This window comes from Dendrobates tinctorius, unplaced genomic scaffold (assembly GCF_039654945.1).
Source record: "Dendrobates tinctorius isolate UK_male_01 unplaced genomic scaffold, ASM3965494v1 ptg000028l, whole genome shotgun sequence".
NCBI classification, from domain to species: Eukaryota; Metazoa; Chordata; class Amphibia; order Anura; family Dendrobatidae; genus Dendrobates; species Dendrobates tinctorius.
Genome location: NW_027361696.1, coordinates 49,386,084 through 49,403,447, shown reverse-complemented (window position 1 = coordinate 49,403,447; position 17,364 = coordinate 49,386,084). Strand labels below are relative to the sequence as shown.

The following is a 17,364-nucleotide window of genomic DNA, read 5'->3' as shown; positions in this document are numbered from 1 at the left end:
GCTGAGCCGTGTATCTAATCCTATCCTGTGTGATACTGACTGCTGAGCCATGTGTCTAATCCTCTCCTGTGTGATACTGACTGCTGAGCTGTGTATCTAATCCTATCCTGTGTGATACTGCCTGCTGAACCGTGTGTCTAATCCTCTCCTGTGTGATACTGACTGCTGAGCCGTGTATCTAATCCTCTCCTGTGTGATACTGTCTGCTGAGCTGTGTATCTAATCCTATCCTGTGTGATACTGGGCTCACCCTGCAGTCTGTGTCAGAGTGTGGTCTGTGTTGGCACGGTAATAAATTGTGTTATTTCCAGCTTTACAGAAGGACGATAACGCCATAGAAATGATAAGAATAATAGGCCTCAGTTACCACAACTGTCTACAAAGAAAACTGTTGCTGATAGCAACCAATCACAGCTCATTTTTCATCTTTTTAACAGCACTGGGACAGCGTGGCGAGTTTTGAGTGGCGACTTTTGTGTTTCGACTTTTATGTGGCGAGGTTGGTGTATGTGTGGTGAAATGTGTGCTGAGGGTGGTATATGTGTTGAAGCACGTGGTAGTGTGTGGCGCATTTTGTGTGTTTGTTCATACCCCGTGTGTTGTGAGTATCCCATGTCAGGGCCCCACCTTAGCAACTGTACGGTATATACTCTTTGGCGCCATCGCTCTCAACGCGCGGGGTTAAAATTTCGCCTCACTACATAGCCTATGACGCTCTCGGGGTCCAGACGTGTGATTGTGCCAAATTTTGTGGCTGTAGCTGCGACGGTGCGGATGCCAATCCCGGACATACATACATACTGTAAGGTAGCACTGTCATTCGGGTAGGGGACTCTCGCTTGGCAGCCAAATAATCAGATCCGGCACAGGTTTTCCATAAAACAAGAACAGTCCATGCGGTTTATTCAGGCATCATAAACCGTGACCAGCAACATAAAGTTCATCTAAACAGCATAGCGTCCATGATGGAGCTTCACTCTGTTTATCCTTTAGTCATACGGGTTGTGCAATGTCCAGCACACAGGCACTCAGGAAGGCTTACACAGTTATATCCTCTCTCAGGGTTACCTCATGACTGCTTCATATTCCACACTTCAGATGTCCATTCCCTCCAGGGAACCATCAGGCACTTGCAGCCATTAAACACAGCCACGTGCTGTCAGGCAGGAAGCCCCATCTCCCAGCGGGACCTTCCAAACGGACCAACCGGGTCCCAGCATTCACTCATGTGACCTACCCTGGCCACCTTATATGGTCCGTAGCCACGCCCACTGAGTCACATGGCTATGACCTCATCACAGGTCCTTCACACTCACATAGTCTTTTACTACCAGCCTTTTCAGACACACCCTTGGGTGGATTTGTAGGTAGCTCTCCCTAACACATTGGCACGAAAGATCAACTCTGTTGATCAGCACATAATCAAGCCTCCATCCCGAGGCCACCCACCTTGAGATACATTACGATCAGTCAGCATCCTACTCCTATTAGGACACTGGAACACTGGAAATGCTTATACGCCTGTCCTGGGACACCCACACAGCGCCCCCTAGCGGACACAGTGGTGTGTATATATATATATATATATATATATATTAATATGTGTTATTTTCATGACTATGAAAATTGTAGATTCACTCTGCAGGCATCAAAACTATGAATTAACACGTGGAATTATATAATTAACAAAAAAAGTGTGAAACAACTGAAAATATGTCTCATATTCTAGGTTCTTCAAAGTAGCCACCTTTTGCTTTGATTTCTGCTTTGCACACTCTTGGCATTCTCTTAATGAGCTTCAAGAGGTAGTCACCGGAAATGGTCTTCCAACAGTCTTGAAGGAGTTCCCAGAGATGCTTAGCACTTGTTGGCTCTTTTGCCTTCACTCTGCCGTCCAGCTCACCCCAAACCATCTCGATTGGGTTCAGGTCTGGTGACTGTGGAGGCCAGGTCATCTGGCGTAGCACCCCATCACTCTCCTTCTTGGTCAAAAAGCCCTTACACAGCCTGGAGGTGTGTTTGGGGTCATTGTCCTGTTGAAAAATTAAATGATGGTCCAACTAAACGCAAACCAGATGGAATAGCATGCCGCTGCAAGATGCTGTGGTAGCCATGCTGGTTCAGTATGCCTTCAATTTTGAATAAATCCCCAACAGCGTCACCAGCAAAGCACCCCAACACCATCACACCTCCTCCTCCATGCTTCACGGTGGGAACCAGGCATGTAGAGTCCATCCGTTCACCTTTTCTGCGTCACACAAAGACACGGTGGTTGGAACCAAAGATCTCAAATTTGGACTCATCAAACCAAAGCACAGATTTCCACTGGTCTAATGTCCATTCCTTGTGTTCTTTAGCCCAAACAAGTCTCTTCTGCTTGTGGCCTGTCCTTAGCAGTGGTTTCCTAGCAGCTATTTTACCATGAAGGCCTGCTGCACAGTCTCCTCTTAACAGTTGTTGTAGAGATGTGTCTGCTGCTAGAACTCTGTGTGGCATTGACCTGGTCTCTAATCTGAGCTGCTGTTAACCTGCGATTTCTGAGGCTGGTGACTCAGATGAACTTATCCTCTGCAGCAGAGGTGACTCTTGGTCTTCCTTTCCTGGGGCGGTCCTCATGTGAGCCAGTTTCTTTGCAGCGCTTGATGGTTTTTGCCACTGCACTTGGGGACACTTTCAAAGTTTTCCCAATTTTTCGGACTGACTGACCTTCATTTCTTAAAGTAATGATGGCCACTCCTTTTTCTTTACTTAGCTGCTTTTTTCTTGCCATAATACAAATTCTAGCATTCTATTCAGCAGGACTATCAGCTGTGTGTCCACCAGACTTCTGCACAACACAACTGATGGTCCCAACCCCATTTATAAGGCAAGAAATCCCACTTATTAAATCTGACAGGGCACACCTGTGAAGTGAAAACCATTTCCGGTGACTACCTCTTGAAGCTCATCAAGAGAATGCAAAGAGTGTGCAAAGCAGAAATCAAAGCAAAAGGTGACTACTTTGAAGAACCTAGAATATGAGACATATTTTCAGTTGTTTCACACTTTTTTTGTTAATTATATAATTCCACATGTGTTAATTCATAGCTTTGATGCCTTCAGAGTGAATCCACAATTTTCATAGTCATGAAAATAAAGAAAACTCTTTGAATGAGAAGGTGTGTCCAAACTTTTGGTCTGTACTGTGTATATATATATATATATATATATATATATATATATATTTTGTGTATATGTATAATATAATGTTTTAATATTTACCTAAACTGTCCACTAGGGGCTCCAGAGAACCTCCAGCCTGCCTAGGAGGAGAGGAAATGCGCCGTTTGTTCGCCAATCTGACCGCCCGGTTTCACTTCACGGCAACAGTGAGTGGCGACATTTTTTTTCTGTTTTATGATTTTGTATATTATATACATATATACGGTATATTTATATATAATACAGTTACTGTATACTAAAAAATCATGAGTTTTTGTAATACATTTTCTATTTTGCTTCCTCACTGTTGTAAGACCTCCGCTTGCCGTCAGTGAATGGCAACCTGTTTTTTTATTTTTCTTTGTTCCAGTAGCTCGACGTCTGTCCTTCTCACAGCTGACTGTTTGTTACACTTGTACCCAGTCTAGACATCCATGCTTAGCACATCCCTGATATTTTGCTGCAGTGTGCCAGGGCAGATTGGATGTGATTGCGAGGTTCCGCTCTGGATTCTAGCAGCATCGGACAAGAGCACTGCCATGTACTGACAGCAAGCAGAGAGCTAGAAACAAGGTGTCACCTGTCCCCCTTGGTCTTGCAGCGTGCCTGGAGAGCGCCGGCCTGGCTCTACATCTCGCCGTCTCCTCCAGCAGTTCTGGAGGGAAGATCGCCTTAGCCATCAGCCCCAATCTTCAGATCGCCAGGAACCGCAACCTGCAAGGTGAAGACAGGAGGTCTTGTGGGGGGAGACTTCAGAGCAGCGCTCCTCTCAGGCTGCCCCTGACGTACAGGTAATTCCCGTTACTGCGGCTGGTGTGGTTGTAGAGAGCGCTGCTCTGTAGTGACTTGGCTTCTTCCTCCTCTATAGACCCATACCTAAAATAGCAGAGATGGAACGTCAGCTACTCGAGGCCATGGCGGAAAAAGAGCGCCTCCTGAAGGCCAGGGTGAGTAATGATCTGAAGTATACAAGAAGGGTCCATCTGGATTCAATAATGTCTGATACTTGTATAGTACAGGGGTCTTTGGGTCGCTCAGGTATCGGGGTCCTGAGAGTGACTACTGCAGGGTCTTATGCAGTCTATATCTTGTAGGCGCCTGAACATCCTGCAGATTGGTGGACGTCTGGGTCCCAAGACCCCCCACCGATCGTGCTGAGCTTCTGCATGAGTGTGCACACAGCAGCGTCAGCGGTCTCTACGTCGCTCTGTGTGCTCCCACAGCAGCTCCACACTTAGGAACAGTGTTTTGAGCGTCAGGACTCCCTGCAGGACGGTATAAGAGAATCTGTCCGCACTTTTCTGCGAAGACCCTGATTACAGTCCTGCGTCACCTACTGGGCTTCTTACCTACTGATTTATCTGCTGCAGCTCTGCTAGTCTTCTAAAAGATGAGCTCCTGTTATGTAGTCCTCGATAACTATGAGCTTTGCATACCCTGCCCTCACCACTGATTTCAGCTTTCCGCCTATGCACAGTGCACACAGAAAACTGTCAATCAGTGGTTTGGGGTGAGGTTATACTGGGCTCATCATCATAAAAACATCAACATTTTAGGAATAAACACTGGCTCATTGGTCTAACATTACTTCTAGTCTGCACATGGACATCAGCAGCAGTAGGACAACTCATGGATGTAGGGGGAGGAGGTGAGCTGTGACATCATCTGTTGGGAATGGTGGATCCTGTTTTATCTACTGAATATAGAGGTGTTATCAGTCATTGTACAGGAGGAGGAGGTGAGCTGTGACATCACATATTGTGATTGGTGGATCCTGTGTTATCTACTGTATATAGAGATGTTATCAGTCATTGTACAGGAGGAGGAGGTGAGCTGTGACATCACCTATTGTGAATGGTGGATCCTTTGTTATCTACTGTATACAGAGGTAATATCTGTCATTGTACAGGAGAAGGTGAGCTGTGACATCTGTTGTGAATAGTAGATCTGTTATCTACTGTATATAGTATTATCAGTCATTGTACAGGATCAGGAGGAGGAGGCGGTAAGCTGTGACATAATTATCTACTGTATATAGAGTTGTTATCAGTCATTGTACAGGATGAGGTGAGCTGTGACATCTCCTATTGTGAATGGTGGATCCTGTGTTATCTACTGTATTTAGAGGTAATATCTAACTTTATAGGAGGAGGTGAGCTGTGACATCTGCTGTTGTGATTGGTGGATCCTGTGTTGTCTTCTGTATTTAGAGGTAATGTCAGTAATTGTAAAGGAGGAGGAGGTGAGCTGTGAAAACTGTGAATGGTGGGTTCTGTGTTATCTACTCTGTATATATAGATGTTATCAATCATTGTACAGGAGGAGAAGGAGGTGAGCTGTGACATCATCTAATGTGAATGGTGACTCCTGTGTTATCTACTGTATATACAGGTGTAATCAGTCATTGTATAGGGGAGGAGGAGGTGAGCTGTGACAACACCTATTGTGAATGGTGAGTCCTATGTTATCTACTGTAAATAGAGCTGTTTTCAGTCATTGTACAGGAGGAGGTGAGCTGTAACATCACCTATTGTGAATGGTGGGTCCTGTGTTATCTACTGTATATAGAGGTGTTATCAGTCATTGTACAGGAGGAGGTGAGCTGTGACATCTACTATTATGAATGGTGGGTCCTGTGTTATCTACTGTATAGAGGTGTTATCAGTCATTGTACAGGAGGAGGAGGAGGTGAGCTGTGACATCTCCTATTGTGAATGGTGGATCCTGTGTTATCTACTGTATTTAGAGGTAATATCTGACTTTATAGGAGGAGGTGAGCTGTGACATCTGCTATTGTGATTGGTGGATCCTGTGTTATCTTCTGTATTTAGAGGTAATGTCAGTCATTGTAAAGGAGGAGGAGGTGAGCTGTGAAAATTGTGAATGGTGGGTTCTGTGTTATCTACTCTGTATATATAGATGTTATCAATCATTGTACAGGGGGAGAAGGAGGTGAGCTGTGACATCATCTAATGTGAATGGTGAATCCTGTGTTATCTACTGTATATACAGGTGTAATCAGTCATTGTATAGGGGGAGGAGGAGGTGCGCTGTGACAACACCATTGTGAATGGTGGGTCCTATGTTATCTACTGTAAATAGAGGTGTTTTCAGTCATTGTACAGGAGGAGGTGAGCTGTGACATCACCTATTGTGAATGGTGGGTCCTGTGTTATCTACTGTATAGAGGTGTTATCAGTCATTGTACAGTAGGAGGAGGAGGTGAGCTGTGACATCACCTATTGTGAATGGTGGGTCCTGTGTTATCTACTGTATAGAGGTGTTATCAGTCATTGTACAGGAGGAGGAGGAGGTGAGCTGTGACATCTATTGTGAATGGTGCATCCTGTGTTATATACTGTGTATAGAAGAGTTATCGGTCATTGTAATCCTGTCTGTGATGATAATAAAACTGCTGAAATGTTATCTGTGCGCAAGAGGAAATGTGATTCTATTCTTGTTTCCGGTTGTGAAAATGTCAAGATTTCTGTATGAAAAATTAAAAAAAAAAATTAAAATGAAGAATGACTGATTGCAGAAGCCCGTCCATTTCCTGATGATACGATCGCTGTGAGCATGTATCAGTGATAAGTAAGGCTTCACTCTGACAAATCCCTTCCCACCCTCCTGCACTTCTCCCCATCCATTGAGCCGTGCGCTGGGCTGAGCTTCTGCGCTGCCGGCTGACCTCGCCGTCACATGACCGTCACACAAGAGCTTCTGCTTTTTGGAGACGAGCCTGGGGCACAAGATCTGCGCTCAGTGAGTAAGACGGCAGGAGCGGCACCGGACACGGTATGGACTCTGCAGCCGGCTGGTGTGTGCGTATATGTGTGCACTCTATGAGCCCTTATATATTAATCTATAGGTGACATAGATCGTTTTCGGCAGACTCTCCCATTGTATCGGCCTCCCTGCTGCTCCCTGACAAGCTGGGTCCTAACCTGAGCTGGCAAACAAGTTTTTCATGTTTGCTCCGATCCTTTGCAAGCAGGGCAGGCGAGGAGCCGAAGAAACAAAGAGCATTTCCTGTAAAATATAGAGAAAAATCCAGTAAATATGCGTATTTGACTTGTCCTCACCCTGCACCCATCGCTTTCTGTAGTTACACCCGTATTTGATAAGCCCCTAAAATTTACGATTGGGCTTGCAAGATATACCTAGGATCCTGTGTATGGGGGGATTTTAGTTAAAGAGGATGTGACCTCAATGTCCGCTACATCTCTCCAGAAACAAAGGAAGGGGGATTGACAAGTGATTTACTGCTACTGGCCCTTTAAGAATTTTATGTTCATCTTTCCTGTCCACACTGATTTTACATTTATCCCCTATACAGCAGGTGGGTGATCAGATCCCCTTTAAAGGGGATCTGTCACCAGGTCATGAATGTCCAATTTTTGCTCTCACATTATTCACGCTGTTCCATTTTTTATAATCCACCTTAAAGTTCCAGAAATATTGGCTTTTTTTGTTTAGTGGTATTTTTATGTTTTTTTTATTACTAAGGCGGCATGGCTCACAGAGTAATTATGCAGATCAGCCTAAAGGCACGCCCCTGAGGATCCATTGAGCCGTACCTCCTTATAAAGAGCATAAAAATTAGCACTAAATGATAAGGATTACAAAAAAATAATTTCCAATTCTGGAGACAGGTTTAGGTCCCAGCGTATCAAACATTTATGGCATATCCCATGAATATGTCATCAATGTCAACTCCTTTAATAGAGTACTCCAGTCTACAAAAAAATAATCTGGATAGGGGATAATTTTTAGACTAGTGTTGGTTCCATCCTTACTGATCACCAGAATTGGGCGTTTCCTCGCACATGTGTTCTAGACTCGAATCGTATCAATACCGGACAAGTCTCCGTGCTTTTCTGCAGACCACTCTGTCCGAGAAAAAAAATCTGAAATGTGAACAGTCCCATAGACTATGAACTGTACAAGTGCTATCCAGGAAAAAAACGGACAGAACTCATAGGGGAAAAGCTGATGTGTGAATGAACCCGTAGGCCGCAAGCTGGATTGGGATAGTGGTATTATTAAAGGTCATATTAAAGGGAGTGTGACATCATGATCAAGTCTACCATTCCTACTATTTATATTATTTATATACAGTATTTGCATGTGTGCACATTTCCATATCTCACTCATCAGAAGGCCTCATTCAGGCGTCAGATTTCTCGGATAGACCATGTTCACATTATAGTTTATTGGCGCATTCACGTGTCTTTTTTTTTTTTTGCAAAATTAAAAAGAAAACCTCCAAAAATGGAGATTTGTCCATTGTTGATCTGATTTGCAGATCAAGTGATCAGGTCCTTTAAAGTAACTGATGTCATCTATGTATCGCCCTGGAGTGTGGTCCGTTTTTTTTTTTACTGATTAAAGGGAAGGGGAGAGTTGCAACATTTTTTTCATTTGCATATAAGAAAAAGAGTGTCCATGACAAAGAGGATCCTGTATTTCTAAGAATGATGCCATGTGTTATCCAGCTTGGATGCGCCATTGTTTTTATAGGGTGGAGCTGAGAATAGGTCCATTGTTTCCGCAAAGAGATGGAGGCCAAGTGTTACTTCATGCGCTTCGGTGGTTCACAATGCACGGACTGTCTAGGTGTAGACACCTGCGCTCTCGTCTTGTCCTCGCATGATTCACACCTTGCATTACTTTGATTCACCAGTAGGAGGCACTGCAAACTATCCCCAGATCTCACCAATAATCCATTCCCTTTGCTTTATCCCAGGAGGAGAAGAGAGTGGCCAAAGAAATGACAAAGCGTCTGGAAGCGGAGCAAAACCACGTGAAGGAAGAAGCTGCTGTCTCCAATCCCCCCTTAGTACCGACAGTCGTACCCGAGACCCCTGCAGAGCCAGTAAGTCCAAGCAGAATCAGGGAATCTCATCTTTTCTCTAAAATGTAACGTTGCAAATTTTCATATCCTAAGCTGCATTTAGAGTTCTACTGAAATCCTCTTTGTTCCTGTCTCCTTCTCTTTTGCAGCCCCCTCTCGACCTCCGATCGTATCTGGAAACATCAGGGCACAGCGTCGAAACCTGCGCGCAAGTGCGGGTCAGTGCCATGTGCTGCAAAGGGTACCTTGTGAAGATGGGTGGCCGGATAAAGACGTGGAAGAAGCGCTGGTTCGTGTTTGATAGGCAGAAGAGACGTCTGGCGTACTATGCAGGTACCCGCGGTGTTGTCGCCTTCTAGACAGATGGCGCCACAATGTATTATGGTGGATGTAGGTGGCGTGTACGGACGTAATGACCTGTGTGATGGTTCCGCAGACAAAGAAGAGCAGAAGCTGAAGGGGGTGATCTATTTCCAGGCTATAGAGGAGGTGTATTATGACCACTTACGCAGTGCCTTTAAAGTAAGTAATGTACCCCCTTTAGAAAGTGTCCACCACGGTGCCCCCTCCATATAATGTTAACCACAGTGTCCCCTCCATATAGTCTAAGCCACGGTGTCCCCTCCATATAGTGTTAGCCACAGTATCCCCTCAATATAGTGTCTGCCGCAGTGTCCCCTTCATATAGTGTCCGCCACAGTGTCCGCTCCATATAGTGTTAGCCACAGTGTCCACTCCATATAGTCTAAGCCATGGTATCCCCTCCATATAGTGTCCACCACTGTGTCCCCTCTATATAGTGTTAGCCACAGTGTTCCCTCCATATCTAAGCCACGGTATCCCCTCCATATAGTGTCCGCCATGGTGTCCGCTCCATATAGTGTTAGCCACAGTATCCCCTCCATATAGTGTCTGCCGCAGTGTCCCCATCATATAGTGTCCACCACGGTGTCCGCTCCATATAGTGTTAGCCACAGTGTCCACTCCATATAGTCTAAGCCATGGTATCCCCTCCATATAGTGTCCACCACTGTGTCCCCTCTATATAGTGTTAGCCACAGTGTTCCCTCCATATCTAAGCCACGGTATCCCCTCCATATAGTGTCCACCATGGTGTCCCCTCCATATAGTGTTAGCCACAGTGTCCCCTCCATGTAGTGTCCGCCACGGTGTCCCCTCCATATAGTGTTAGCCACAGTGTCCCCTCCATGTAGTCTAAGCCACGGTATCCCCTCCATATAGTGTTAGCCACAGTGTCCCCTCCATATAGTGTTAGCCACAGTGTCACCTCCATATAGTCTAAGCCACGGTATCCCCTCCATATAGTATCCGCCATGGTGTCCCCTCCATATAGTCTAAGCCACGGTATCCCCTCCATATAGTGTCCGCCACGGTGTCCCCTCCATATAGTGTTAGTCACAGTCTCACCTACATATAGTCTAAGCCACGGTATGCCCTCCATATAGTGTCTGCCACGGTGTCCCCTCCATATAGTCTAAGCCACGTGTCCCCTCCATATAGTGATCACCATAGTGTCCCCTCCATATAGTGTCCGCCACGGTGTCCCCTTCATATAGTGTAAGCCACAGTGTCAGCCACGGTGTACCCTCCATATAGCATCAGCCACAGTTTCCCCTCTATATAGTGTCAGCCATGGTGTCCCCTTCATATAGTGTCAGCCACGATGTCCGATCCAAATAGTGTCAGCCACAGTGTCCCCTCCATATAGTGTCAGCTACAGTGTCCCCTCCATATAGTGTCAGCTACAGTGTCCTCTTCATATAGTGTCAGCCATGGTGTCCCCTTCATATAATGTCAGCCACGATGTCCGATCCAAATAGTGTCAGCCACAGTGTCCCCTCCATATAGTGTCAGCTACAGTGTCCCCTCCATATAGTGTCAGCTACAGTGTCCTCTTCATATAGTGTCCGCCATGGTGTCCCCTTCATATAGTGTAAGCTACAGTGTCCCCTCCATATAGTGTCAGCCACGGTGTACCCTCCATATAGCGTCAGCCACAGTTTCCCCTCTATATAGTGTCAGCCATGGTGTCCCCTTCATATAGTGTCAGCCACGATGTCCGATCCAAATAGTGTTAGCCACAGTGTCCCCTCCATATAGTGTCAGCTACAGTGTCCCCTCCATATAGTGTCAGCTACAGTGTCCTCTTCATATAGTGTCAGCCATGGTGTCCCTTTCATATAGTGTCAGCCACGATGTCCGATCCAAATAGTGTCAGCCACAGTGTCCCCTCCATATAGTGTCAGTTACAGTGTCCCCTCCATATAGTGTCAGCTACAGTGTCCTCTTCATATAGTGTCAGCCATGGTGTCCCCTTCATATAGTGTCAGTCACGATGTCCCCTCCAAATAGTGTCAGCCACAGTGTCCCCTCCATACAGTGTAAGCTACAGTGTCACCTCCACATAGTGTCGGCCACAGTGCCACCTCCACATAGTGTCAGACACAGTGCCCCCTCCACATAGCGTCAGCCACAGTGTCACCTCCATATAGTGCCAGCAATGGTGCCCCTCCACATAGTGTCAGCCACAGTGTCACCTCCATATAGTTCCAGTCATATTTTCATAGTTCTTAAGGTTGAAGGTAGACATAAGCCCAACAAGTTTAATTTAATTACTGTAGTTGTTTCAAACGAGGACAAAAAACACATGAACCAGATTCTACTTTCCCCTCATTAGTAGTGTTCCCTTCATAGAGTACCAGTATCGCTGTCTCCTATGTAGAGTGCCAGTTAGAGTATTCCCTCCATAGAGTCTCCTTACAGTAGCACTCCATAGAGTTCCAGTAACAGTGTCTGATTCATAGAGTGCTAGTCATAGTGTCCCCTTCATAGAGTTTCAATTATAGTGTCTCCTCCATAGAATGCCAGTCATAGTGTCCTCTCTATAGAGTGCAAGTCATAATGTCCCTTTCGTAGAGTGCAAGTCATAATGTCCCTTTCGTAGAGTGTCAATCAAAGTGTCCCATTCATAGAGTGCCAATGATGGTGTCCTCTACTTGGTGTGCCACTAACGGTGTCCCCTTCATAGAGTGCCTATGATGTGTCCCTATAACACTACCAAAATGCCCAAATACAGTGCCAGCCAAAATGTTCTTCTTTCTTCCTGATAATTGCCAGGCACAATACCCCATAAGCGTGCACACTATGATTACCTCATGTCGCTTAATACAAGCCACCGCCGCAGTCACCAACCAATCTCCAAACGTTGTTTGTTGACCTGTTTCCTTTCCCAGTGGACAGACCCTCCCCTGTCTGTCTATCTTAATCAGCATTTTATTGATCAGGTACTTTTTTTTTTTTTAACTTAATCAGAGCCCACATCCCAAGTTGACATTTTGTTTGAAGACCTTTGAACGCCTGTTTTGTATGGTGGCCCCAACCCCAGAGGCCATGAGGATATGGATGGACGTGATGGTCACGGCAGCTGAGGAGAACTCGCGGTACTGAGAACTTTTTGGGACTTGAGCCAAAGGAGAAAAGGAAGACAAAGACATGAAGCACTGACTTTTAATAGAAAGAAGGAACTAGTGAAATAAATATTGCTGAAGCAACAGACTGAAACTGACTCCGGCATATGGCCGAGGTATGGGAGATTTTACTGTCCATTCCCTGGCCTTTTGTGTATATACGTCCATTCGTTCGTGGGCTCATTTTTTCCTGTGAACTTGTTTATGACTCATTCTGGATGTAAAATATTATGATACTGATAGCTTCCAGGGCCTGCTGGGCATTCGTGTATGTCGGCAGCCATTTTGAGAACAGAAAAAAAGAGTGCAAATCCCTAAGAATCTGAGGTTCAAAATGGCTGCCCTGAAACTTTAGTGATCTTCTTGAAGATGGCCAAGAAAATAATCCGAAGGATTTGGCAATTTGGAGATGTTTTCAACCTGGCCTTGTGATACTAAGTCCAGATTTCCAAGCCATGAAGGACCACGTGTACATACCTGTGCATTTCCCCAAAATTGGGGACATTTAAGGCCCCAAAACAGCCTCTCTCATGGATGATATTTTGCTTTGATTTGGACAGATTCACTCAAATTCAGAGCAGATTCATCTTGGTCCAAAGTAATTTAGTCCAGGAGTTGAGGATAGGGATGAAAAATAATAACCTGGTCATCTGCACTGACTCCTTTCCGGTCCTGAGGCCAATCTGAGACAACATGAAACATGTCATACCCCAATGTGACTGTATTGGACTTCGAATTGGCTTCAACTTGGGACTGGAACGCCGGAAGAACGTAAGATCAGCCCCGAGGACCATTAACCACTTCCCAGCCTAAATAAAAATTTTGCTGGATGCCTCACAAAACGATTCGCTCCACCTTACTAAAAACTTATAGATGGTTTTGGATTGTGAATGGACAGAACTGAAGAGGGTTCATGTATGTGTTTGTAAGAGGCCTGTCTTATAATGTAGCACTCTGGGGTCCCCCATATGACAGGACTCCATAGCAAAAAATGTTCCACATTGCATTTTTAATTCAATTTTGCTGCTAAAAACATTTACAAATACAGAAGGACAGTTGTCAATAGGCACTCAGATTGCCTTGTTGCCAATGGCAACTCTTCACAATTTCTGATTGGTTGTTAAAGCTGATCATGTCCGCCTGTCATGGAATTAAACTGAAAACTAGTCACCATTTAATATGCCCATAGCAACCAATCACAGCTCAGCTTTCATTTCATAAACTGCTTTATTAAAATAATAGCTGCATTGTGATTGGTTGCTATTTGCGACAATGGCATTTCTTTTAGAACGTTTTAGACAGGCGGGTAGCATGATGACAATATGTCAGCCTAATATTCCTCAGTCACTAAAAAGAAGATATTTGTGCACTCTATCAAGATCACAAAATGGCTGCCTTGCAAGACACTTTAAATTGCCAATATTACTCATATTGTCTCAGAAATGTCTCTTAGTTCTTGGTCACAAAATGGCTGCTTTTCTAGTAGGCCTCAGGACTTTTTTTGTGACCGATGTAAATTAATAAGATCACTGTATATATTTGCATGTTTATGAGACACATGCCGTGAGGATTTGCCCCCCCCCTCTTGGTAGAGGGCCCAGATAGCAGAGAATGGGTATCTATGGGCACCATATTGTGACCAGTCATGCCCACTTTCCCCTTTGTCTTATTTTATTGTTTTTTTTTATGTGTTTTTTGCGCACCATATTTTTGATACGTGCGCCATTGTGTAGGATTGTAGGCTTGTACAATATTCTGTATACTTAGGGGAACATCTGGTGAAAAGGTTGTTACTACTCTTGTTCCAAACGGTATGATTATTATATTTATTTTACTCCTTAATAAAAAAAAAAAGTTAAATTGTCTGAAGAAACACAGAGATGTCTTGTGTAATTGATACCAAGGCTGACTCCCAAGTCACCGGTATAGTGGGCATGCTCTCTGCTCACACATTTTCAGTTTTTCTAGACTCTTTTAGACTTTGCTGAACTCTCTTTTTGGAGTGGGTTGAGATCTGACAACTTCAAGTCTTTCTTGCTCCTAAAAACACTCAAACAAGATACTCGGGCAACATCCAAGCATGCTCGGATAAGACGTTATCTGAGCACGTTCGCTCATCACTACTAATAAACCCATATTATATATATATATATATATATATATATACAACTCTCCATTCTACACTCCTTTATTTATTACTAGATTTCCTGTCTATGCTGTGTTCTTCACTGTTGTCTTCCAGTTTGTCATATAATCTGACCTTAATTCTTGTCTGCCGCCTGCCCTGACCTTTCAGTAGTTATTATTATTATTATACATTTATATAGCGCCATTTATTCCATGGCGCTTTACAGGGAAAATGGGAAATATAGACAAGTACAATAAACATGTGCAAGACAAGGGACACGTGAGAACATAAGGAGAGAGGACCCTGCCCGCGAGGGCTCACAGTCTACAGGGATGGGTGAGGATACACTAGGAGAGGGTAGAGCTGATTGTGCGGTGGTTCAGTAGACCGAGGATCATTGCAGGCTGTAGGCTTGTCGGAACAGGTGGGTCTTCAGGTTCTTCTTGAAGGTATCCGTTGTTGGTGAGAGTCTGATGTGTTGCGGCAGAGAGTTCCAGATTATGGGGGAAGCACGGGAGAAGTCTTGTATGCGGTTGTGGGAAGAAAAGATGAGGGGGAGTAGAGAAGGAGATCTTGAGAGGATCGAAGGTTGCGTGCGGGTAGGTACCGGAAGACTATGTCACAGATTTATGGAGGAGACAGGTTGTGGATGGCTTTGTATGTCATGGTTAGGTTTTTGAACTGGAGCCTCTGGACAATAGGAAGCCAGTGAAGGGCCTCGCATAGGGGGGAGGCAGGGGAATAGCGGGGAGACAGGTGGATTAGTTGGGCAGCAGAGTGTAGGATAGACTGGAGTGGTGCCAGAGTGCTGGAGGGGAGGCCAGAGAGTAGGATGTTGCAGTAGTCAAGGCTGGAGATAAGGGCGTGCACAAGTGTTTTTGTGGCTGCATGGTTGAGGAATGCGCTGATTCGGGAAATATTTTTGAGTTTGAGGCGGTAGGAGGAGGCAAGTGCTTGGATATGGGGTTTGAAAGAGAGGGCAGAGTCGAGGATCACCCCAAGGCACCGAGCGTGCGGGATCGGGAAAGAGAGCAGCCATTGACATTGATGGATAGGTCTGTTGGAGGGGTAGAGTGAGATGGGGGAAAGATGATGAATTCTGTTTTGTCCATGTTCAGTTTGAGAAAGCGAGCAGAAAAGAAGGCTGAAATAGTAGATAGACATTGTGGGATTTTGGTCAGTAAGGAGGTGAGGTCAGTTCCAGAGAGGTAGATCTGCGTGTCATCGGCGTAGAGGTGGTACTGCAAGCCGTGGGATTCTATGAGCTGTCCCAGGCCGAAGGTGTAGATGGAGAAGAGTAGGGGTCCGAGGATTGAGCCTTGAGGAACACCGACAGACAGGGTGCGAGGTGAGGAGGTGGTATGTGAGAGGGAGACACTAAATGTTCGGTCTGTTAGGTATGATGAGATCCAGGATAGGGCCAAGTCTGTGATTTCAAGAGATGAGAGAATCTGCAGCAGGAGGGAATGGTCCACGGCGTCAAAGGCAGAAGACAGATCCAGGAGAAAGTAGTAGTCTTGATTAATAGAAAGCTGGCTGCCTTGACTTCAGCTTGTCCAACCATGCTCCGCTTATCTTGTCTCGGCCTTACATGATGGATTCTAGTTTTAGCTTGTTTTCAAGTTTCAAACCCTGTTTGTGACCTGTCCATGATTCTTGTCTGCCATCTTTCAGTAGCTTTGAATGATAGAATGTTGCCTGGCTTGACTTCAGCTTATCTGACCATACTCCACACATCTTATCTTGGCCTTACGTCTCAGATTCTACTGTCAGCTTGTCTTTAAGTTTCTGACCTGGCTTATAACCTGACCTTGATTTTTGTCTGACGCCTATCCTGATCTATTGATAGAAATCTGTTTTCCTTGACCTCAGCTTGTCTGACTATGCTCCTCTAATCTTGTCTTGGTCTTAAGGGGGTTTTACACTAAGCAATATCGCTAGCAATATCGCTAAAACGTCACTGGTTTTGTGACGTTATAGCGATATTGCTAGCGATATCGCTATGTGTGATACTTACCAACGACCGGCTCCCCCGCTGCTCATCGCTGATCGCGCGAGAATGTCCAGCTCCATTTCTCGTCGGGCGCTTCCTGCTGAGACTTCCTGCTGTGACGTCCAGCGACGCGTGGAGGCGGGCCGGAGGACGCAGGATCGCTGTGTGTGAATGGTAAGTATCATGCGCTGCGTCGCTGCTGCATCGCTGTGAGATCTTTCTGTATGAAAGCTCACTAGCGATCATTTAGCGATGCACCAGCGATCCTGACCGGGTCGGATCGCTGGTGCATCGCTAAATGTAAAAGGGCCTTTAGTTCTCAGATTCTACCATTTGTCAGCTTTTCTTCAAGTTATCGAGACATGTTTAAACCTAATCTTGACTCTTCTCCTTCGCCTGCCCTAATCTTTTGCTAGTCTTCATTGACAAAACACTGTCTGCGCTATTCTAAACTTGGCTGAAAATACTCCACAGATCTTGTCTAGATCTTACGTCTCGGATTCTAATATCTGTCATCTTTTCTTCAAGTTTCCTACCCAGTTTATAACCTGACCTTGATTCTCGTCTGCTGTCTTTCCTTACCTTTCACTACCCTTCATTAATAGGACTCTGCCTGCCCTTGACCTCATCTTGTCTGACTATGCTCCACAGATCGTGCCTTGTCGTTACGTCTCAGATGTTACTAAATAACAGCTGTTGG

General features: G+C 45.1%; 1 protein-coding gene across 3 annotated transcripts in view; it reads left to right on the top strand.

Annotated features, from left to right (window-relative positions):
* PHLDB3 (pleckstrin homology like domain family B member 3) overlaps positions 1 to 14,416 on the top strand; it is a 77,228-nt gene extending 62,812 nt beyond the window's left edge. For all 3 annotated transcript variants that reach the window (XM_073570649.1, XM_073570651.1, XM_073570650.1), the window contains 7 exons: positions 3,278 to 3,368; positions 3,803 to 3,992; positions 4,070 to 4,148; positions 8,948 to 9,076; positions 9,205 to 9,388; positions 9,492 to 9,577; positions 12,389 to 14,416. In XM_073570649.1, the coding sequence (XP_073426750.1) occupies positions 3,278 to 3,368; positions 3,803 to 3,992; positions 4,070 to 4,148; positions 8,948 to 9,076; positions 9,205 to 9,388; positions 9,492 to 9,577; positions 12,389 to 12,523 (894 nt within the window). In that variant the 3' untranslated portion in view covers positions 12,524 to 14,416. The remainder of the gene's footprint in view (positions 1 to 3,277; positions 3,369 to 3,802; positions 3,993 to 4,069; positions 4,149 to 8,947; positions 9,077 to 9,204; positions 9,389 to 9,491; positions 9,578 to 12,388) is intronic.
* The last annotated feature ends 2,948 nt before the right edge of the window (positions 14,417 to 17,364 follow it).